General features: G+C 33.8%; 1 protein-coding gene across 2 annotated transcripts; it reads left to right on the top strand.

Annotated features, from left to right (window-relative positions):
• Positions 1 to 4469: 4469 nt before the first annotated feature.
• Positions 4470 to 7717, top strand: LOC147286924 (Protein kinase superfamily protein). Of its 2 annotated transcripts, none has more exons than XM_086241497.1 (2): positions 4470 to 6865; positions 7308 to 7717. In XM_086241497.1, the coding sequence occupies exon 1, from the start codon at positions 4691 to 4693 to the stop codon at positions 6830 to 6832; it is 2142 nt and encodes a 713-aa protein (XP_086097623.1). In that variant the 5' UTR covers positions 4470 to 4690; the 3' UTR covers positions 6833 to 6865; positions 7308 to 7717. The 2 variants fall into 2 exon arrangements, with proteins under 2 accessions (XP_086097623.1, XP_086097622.1); XM_086241496.1 differs by having other exon boundaries at positions 7353 to 7716.
• The last annotated feature ends 411 nt before the right edge of the window (positions 7718 to 8128 follow it).

Here is an 8128-nt window from a genome sequence, read left to right as displayed (position 1 = left end):
GAATAAAAGGTCTGATAAATTCTTATACATGAAGCAAACCAACCTAATTTTGTCAAATCACGTTTCTTTTTGCGTTCTTAATTTCAAAGTAAATCTTAAGGCACCACCTACTTATTTTAAAGTTAGTTTGGGCTGCAGGATTGGATTAAAAAATGCATAAACAATCATTTTTCATGGTTATCAAAAAGAAATTTTTCATAAATTTGAGAGAAAAGAAAAGGTCCATAGCCTAACTAGGTTTTCTTGTACATGGATTTATATATGTTATTTTATTGTATTAAATAGTAACGTGTTTTGTCAGAATGCTACCACTGTGTGTAACATACTATGGCCCTAGCTACATGTTAATTAATTGGACTTATTAAAATATTTCATGTATCTACTATGGATATTCAACTAATATCTAATCTAGTATCTAATCTAGTATCTAAAAATGCATGAAGGCTTTTTAATTTCATTAAGGTTTGACTATTAAACTAGTATCTAATCTAAAATGGTATTTAATTTTGGTACCTAAACAAAAAAATTATTAAAGTTTAGTAGTTAAAATCAATGTACCTATATATATATTACTTATTACATTTTGCATATATGCATGCATGATTAGCACAACTTAGTTGAACATACTTTTCCTAGTATCATATATATGTTGGAAAATTTGTCCTTTGAAAATTAAACTTATTGTTTAAAACTAAGTACGGTGGTGTCAATTGATCGCATTGTCCTACGACATTTATATGTAGGATTGTTGGACATGGACACAAAGGATCAATACATTTTCTAAATCACATATGCAGTTTTTTTTCAACTATTTGATCACGAAAAAGGCAATTATGTATCTTTTATTGACCTTCTAGTTAAAGAATTCAAATAGAATATTCAACTATTTGATCAATTTTTAAAGTTGAAAAATATGTTAGGACATTGCTCATTCGAACATTCAGACAAACTCCAAATATTTGTTCTAAACTTTGTCTATAAAGATGTATTGTTATCATATGTAATGTATGCTAATCTATATTATTATGTTTACTATAATGTATTTATGATACACTTATCATTATAGCTAGCAAGGGATATTATTTTTCCAAAAAAGAAAAAAGGTATTGAAGCCTGGCTTATTAGATTCTTATTTAGAGGTGGGAACATGATGAGAATGACAAAACATACCTTACTCGATCTGCTTTCTTGCCATTCTTAGATATTATAAATGCATAACTGCATGCAACACAAAAAGACAGAGCCACAAGAGATAATTACAAAGACATAATGCATGAGATGAAAAGGATATTATAAATATGAAAGTGTCACTATAAAATCTCACCTCCCATCTAGTGGACAGGTCCCACACACCACCAACATCCATGTTCTTTGTTCTTTGTTCTTTGTTCTTTTACTCACTATCTTCTAAGCACATAAAAAGCAAACTGTGTGCGGTAGACAGCATTATCACAATAGCAACACTGCACCCATAACCATAAACCACCACCTCATCCCTTTCTTCTTTTTGCATATCATAAAAAAGCAAACTCTCAATTTGAACAGTGTGGGCATCACATACACCATACATGCCACACATTGGTGGATCCATATAGCACATGCATGCATGATTGAGGGGTCAATTGACCCCACTAAACTATGTTTTCATCATTAGATTTAAACTATTAAATTATTAATTGTTCTAAATTTTCTCATATATTTATTCTTTAAAGAGTGAGACAAATACTATTTGATAAAATGTCTCAAAAATTAATATTCATAATTAATTTAGATTATTTGATAAAATATCTTAAAGAAGCCTTCTTAAGCTAAAGCTGGGTTATGAATTTTATTTATTTTTCTTTCCAAGCCACTACAAAAACATATATATTTAATTTAACTGTTAAGAAAACGATGGCACTTAGACACTGAAAATAACTATCTTGAATTTTATGAGGCCGGCTTGATTTTATGCTGTTTTATGTGGTTCTTGATTTTGAATAAGATAAGATTAGTGAGAAGTAATGAACATCTATCTTTATATTATATATGTATTTCAAATACATTGTATATAGTGTTTAGGCTTAGGTTTATTCACACCATTGCTCCTTGTAAGATAAATTTTTTTCATTTTGTCCCCTGAAATTTAAATCCTTTCAGTTTACCACATGAACTTCACATAGTTATTGCAAAAGACCATACGCTGTCAACTTTGTCAAATTTTCAGTTAAAATAGCTGACGTGGCACCTATATAGCATGAGTGTGACCATATTTTAGTTATGCAAGATCCATGTGAACAAAAAAATAATAATAAATAATTTTAAACTAAAAAATAATAAGATCCATGTCAATTTTTTATAATTTTTTTTGTCCATATAGATCTTACATAATTAGAAAAGGGTATCACCCATGTCATATAGGTGCCACGTCAACTTTTTTAACAGAAAAATTGACAGAGTTGACGACATATGGTCTTTTGCAATAACTGTGTGAAGTTTAGATGGCAAACTGAAAGAATTTAAGTTTTAGGGAGTTAAGTGAAAAAAAAAATGTATCTTACAGGGGTGGTATGAATAAGCCTTAGTCTTATTGTCAAAATCTAAAACCTTTCTATGAAATCATTCGATCTATTATTTTTTCTTTTTTTGGTCCGATAAATCATTCTATTCAAACCTAATTGTGTGAATGCTTCATGCAAACAATGAATGAACTCAAAACATACGTGAAATACTAAAGGAACACATGAACTAAGACATTAATTTCATGAATCTCCTAGTACATGAATTTGGTTCACTTTTCTACTAATTTAATTAATTGGTTTATTAGGAAACAAGTATTGTTGATTTAAGAATTTTTTTTTTTTACACTATCATGAGATCTAAACTCAAAACTTCCCTCTTACAAATAAAAAATTGAATGTCACTACTAGACCAAATAGTCATTCCCTTCATTCAAGAATGTTATTAAACTTAATTTACAAAATAAATTCTATATTGTTAACTGACAAAGATTATTTTTGTTGAATAGATTTTCAAAATGTTTTCCAAACAACAAAATCATTAATGGTGTACCGTACCAACTTTGCAAGGAAATGAATTTAAGCTGACCTATGTTTTGCAATTTTTTGGTGAATAAATTATTAGAAAATTAGGATTAAATACTAAATTTCAATAGTTTTTTGGTATAGCATGAAGACTATATAATATTTCAATTGAACTACCAAATTTAAATGTAGTTTTTTAGATTAAGTCACAAATATGTTGGCTTATTTGATTTGAACCTTTTTCATTTGACATTTTTGTCTTTTGACCCACATATGATGGGTGTTAGTTAAAATTTATAATGTTTTGATAAAATTGTCCTTGAGGTTTTTATATTATCTTGAAAATTTGCTAATGTAGTCTCAACTTCACATTTAGTTGTGACTGTACAATACTCACAACTTCAAATTTAGTTGTGACTGAACAACAGTCACATCTAAGTTGTGAAACAGTCACAGTTAAGTTGTGACTTAATTGAATTTTTTTTTAGAGAAACTATACTACAATATAATATAAATAGAGGTCAAAACAATACTTTTACTTAAAATAATACATAGTATAGTGGTGTGAGTTGTCTCTTTTAATTTACTAAGACAGTCACAGTTAAGTTGTGACTAGATTGATTTTTTTTAAAAAATACAATATAGTATAAATTAATGTAATATTTGTGATGTAATATTATTATTATTATTTTATTGTAGTGACATGTAATATAATATTTGTAAATTCTAATACATTTTACTTTATTATTTTGTTTGACTTTTTAACTAGTACCTAATCTAAAATGCTATTTAATTTTGATATCTAAATTAAAAAATTATTAAAATTTAGTAATTAAAATTAATAGACTTATAAATTATTTGGTCCATTAAATGTTCTCTGGCCATCCCAAAGAGAGAAAAGAAAGAGAGAGAGAGCAAAAAAAAAAAAAAGCAAATACATTCAATGTTCCACTAATTAATGCATGGTGGAGAAATTTAAGATGAGAGCTGAATATTCTATAAGGTTATAAATGAGAATAATGGAAAATTGGAATCTCAATGACATATCAAACATCACATATGTAGCTAGTACAGACAAACATGTGAACCTCCATACCTGGAGTCAAAAAATAAAACAAAAACTAAGTAGTACATGTGCGTAAACCCACCTATAGTATAATTAAGACTATCCCTGTTAAAGAAACTCTACCAGTCTACCAACCTTACCACCCCAAGTGGAACCCATCTTTCCCTCCAATTTCCTATTTTTTTATTTTTCTGAATTTCTGTTTGATGAATGACTTTGTCTGCAAAGCTTTCTCTTTAGTCAAAAGCACCTCCACCTTGGGACCCTCCCTTCCACACCCACTATTTTTCTAATCGTAATTGTGTAATCACAAAAGTGACAAAACTAACTATAAAAAAACAGAGCAAAATCAAAACCCAATCATCAAAAACTAAAAAAAAAGTAGTGATTAGCAACAATCTCCTAGATTATCCAACTGTAAAGCAAACCCACATTGGATGCTGAAAGACAAAGAAGAAAATGTAACAATGAAAATGAGAATCCCCAAATCCCCCAATCTTCTTCATCCTTTTGTTCATCACTTTTGAAACCAAACCCACAAAACCTAAAGACCCAGAACACAGAACATAGAACACAGAACCCATCCAACCAGTCATCAGCCATGCCTTCAAGACCCTTTCCTCCTTCAAGTCCTGACCTTCCAACTTTAAGGCCACCCAGTTTCTTGAGCAAGACCAGGGTCTTGTTCTTGGCCCTCACAATCTCAGCCTCTTTGGTAATACTTTCATCCATCATCTATTTTCTATACCACCTTTGGCATTCTATTGTGCACAGGGCCAAGACCATCCCATTTGATTCCAGTGCACCTCTGAAGCTCGAGAGGTTCTCATACAAAGAGCTAAAGAATGCCACCAATGACTTTGATGCTACCAATGTCATTGGAAAAGGTGGCTCTGGCACTGTCTTCAGAGGTATACTCAAGTGTGGTAAGTTGATTGCCATTAAGAGATTGGATGCTTTGAATTTGCAGACTGAGAGAGAGTTTCAGAATGAGTTGCAGATTCTTGGTGGCTTAAGATCACCATTCTTGGTGACCCTTTTGGGTTATTGCGTGGAAAAGAATTATAGAATTCTGGTATATGAGTATATGCCCAATAGGAGTCTCCAGGAATCACTTTTTGGAGATGGCCTTTTGAGTTTGGGTTGGGAGAGGAGGTTTGAGATAATTTCAGATGTAGCCAGAGCCCTTGAGTTCTTGCATTTGGGATGTGATCCACCAGTCATTCATGGTGATATTAAGCCAAGCAACATTTTGCTTGATTTCGATTACCGGCCAAAGATTTCAGATTTCGGGTTGTCAAGGATTAAGGTGGAGGGTGAGTTTGGGGTTGACATGTTTAGCCAGGACTTGGGTAAGAGCCAGGAGCTATGGAAGAGCCAGGAGCTGTCTGGGAACTTTGCTGTGGAAACACCGGCGATTGGTACCCCTGTGGAGAATGCTAGTGAGGTAGATTTTGCTCTTGCTTTGCAAGCTTCTTCCTCGTCAAAAAATAGTAGAAAATGTTGTAATGTTAAAGCATTGAACTTGAATTCTATGAACTATAATGCCAATATTGCCTGTGAGAGTGATGTTAAGAGTAGTCATGCGAAGGGGAAAGAGGTTTCAACTGTAGATTTTAGTGGGGATGATTGGAATAATAGGTTTGTGCCTTACGATGATGAGTTTAGTAGCATTGATCATAGTAAGGAGTTGAATTTTACTGCCTGTTCTGCTGTTGATGAGACAGAGGATACAAAACAATGGGGTAAGGATTGGTGGTGGAAGCAGGATGGAAGTGGTGAATTGTGTAGTAAAGATTATGTTACGGAGTGGATAGGGAGTCAGATTTGCCCATCTACGAATCCCGACTGGGATGATGAAAAGAAGAGCATTCCTGAGAAGACTGACTTAGATCTGCCAACTCCAATTGATAAATTAGAGGCTGCAAATGAACCCCAGTTACAAGGGTTTGGGTTTGAAAAGAGAGAATCGAAGGGCAGGAAAAATCGCAAAAGGAAACCAAGGAAGATGCAAGAGTGGTGGAAAGAAGAGCACCTTGCTGAGATTAGCAAGAAGGGCAGTAAGCTGAAAAATCTTGAAACAAGATGGAAAAAAGGCTTCAAAATGCCACGTTTTGATCTTGGTCGATGGTTATATATTCGTAGACGAAAGAACTTTAGGGTACAGAGTCAGGACAGGTGTGATCAAAATGGGGAGTTCAGTTTCAGGAGGGGATGGAAGAAAAAGACTGCACATTCCGTTGGCAGTGACATGTGGAGTGGAGATCTATTTAGCCGTGAGCTGAGCAGCACAACAAGCATGAGAGGGACTTTGTGTTATGTTGCGCCAGAATATGGTGGCTGTGGATACTTGATGGAGAAGGCTGACATTTACAGTCTAGGTGTTCTAATCCTTGTGGTTGTGTCTGGTAGAAGGCCATTACATGTTCTTGCCTCACCCATGAAGCTAGAAAAGGCAAATTTAATAAGCTGGTGTCGACAGCTAGCTCAAGCTGGAAACATACTTGAACTTGTAGATGAGAGATTGAAGGATGAGTACAATAAGGACCAGGCAAGTTTGTGTATAAATTTGGCTCTCTCTTGCTTGCAAAAGATGCCAGAGTTGCGACTGGATATTGGGGAGATTGTTAAGATCTTGAAAGGGGAGATGGATCTCCCACCACTCCCGTTCGAGTTCTCTCCATCCCCGCCTTCTAGGCTATACAGCAGGTCAAGGAGAAAACAGACGGCCGCTGCAGAGTAGGCACTGTAACATATTCTTCCCCCCCGGGTTATGGTGAGTGTTATATAAAAGAAGTGACATTGAACTTGTTATTTGAAAACAAATTTGGGGCCTGAAAGTTGTGTACCATGAGGAATATGTTGTTGTATGTATATTAGGTAGATGATTCTGCTTTCTTTTTCATTACTGGGTTCATGTTCAAGTTCACTTGAACTCCCTTTGTTGCTTCTTGTAGCCAGAATTTTCAATCATAATCAGACCAAAGTTTCCTTAAATTTGTGCAGTGGAATAGAAATGTCCTTTGTTTATCTAGTAACTCATCATACGTGTGCATGATGCCTTAAAATAATGTAGGGGCATTTCCCACAAATTCTGCATTCTTACAACTCAACCTGAAAATTTTCTTTTGAATTTTAACAGTTGGGGTTACATGCTTTTACTTAATATGATTGAAATCTGAATGCACTATGCAACTACTAATCTTTCACTTTTACAGTCTCGGCTGGTGTTCTGACATTAACCCCCACCCCATCTGTCACAGCAATCTGTCACTTTGAAACACCTAATTCTTCAGCTGGGACATGTTCAAGCAGATAGTTTGATGAAGCAATGTGAAAGGTTGGCTGTTTGTCAATGCATGCAACAAATCAAATGGGAAACCTTTTAGCAATAATCTAGATGCTCAAAAAGCCTTTCAAGCAGGGAAAACATCCATCAGTACAAGGCAACATTTTCTTCCAAAATTGATTGTTCTGCATTTTCATACCCATTAAATGATCATTTTTGGATGAAATAACTAATTTAAAAGGACTGGTTTACCATAAAAACCAAAGAAATTAGTTTTTTGTTTACCAGCCAGTGTAACTTTGACAAACACAGAAAATTATTGCTTCCTTACTTTCAGTTGGTATGTTTTTGGACAAGTCAGGAACCACTAAAGTCATAATCACAGCCTCCCAGGCCAAAGCTACTCACTATAAAGTGTGAATCATTAAGCCACTAGAGGCTAAGACTCATAACTAAGTCATGGATGTAAATATTTTCAATTTTTCAGCATAGTTTTTCCTGCTGAATAATCAGTCATTTTTCCTTTTCTAGAAAGAAGAGAGAGAAAATGTTGGTATCTTGGCAGGTAAAACATAGATTTGTGTTGACTGTTGAGCATTAGCAACAGTTCTTGGAAGCAGTATTCACACGTTTGTTCTTATTAGACAAGAGGAAAGGACCAACCGGCCACACAAAAAAAAAAAGAAAAAATAGACAAGAGGAAGGACCACAAAAAATAAAAGGAAAAGGATTATTTACCAGACTGCAGAA

Source organism: Dryas octopetala, chromosome 4 (assembly GCF_963921425.1).
Source record: "Dryas octopetala chromosome 4, drDryOcto1.1, whole genome shotgun sequence".
Classification (NCBI taxonomy): domain Eukaryota; kingdom Viridiplantae; phylum Streptophyta; class Magnoliopsida; order Rosales; family Rosaceae; genus Dryas; species Dryas octopetala.
Note: the sequence above shows the minus strand (reverse complement) of the source record. Positions and strands in the feature narration are given on the sequence as shown.

Excerpts from the sequence above, each read along its gene's own strand:
- LOC147286924 (XM_086241497.1), top strand. The coding sequence starts at position 4,691 with ATGCCTTCAAGACCCTTTCCTCCTTCAAGTCCTGACCTTCCAACTTTA.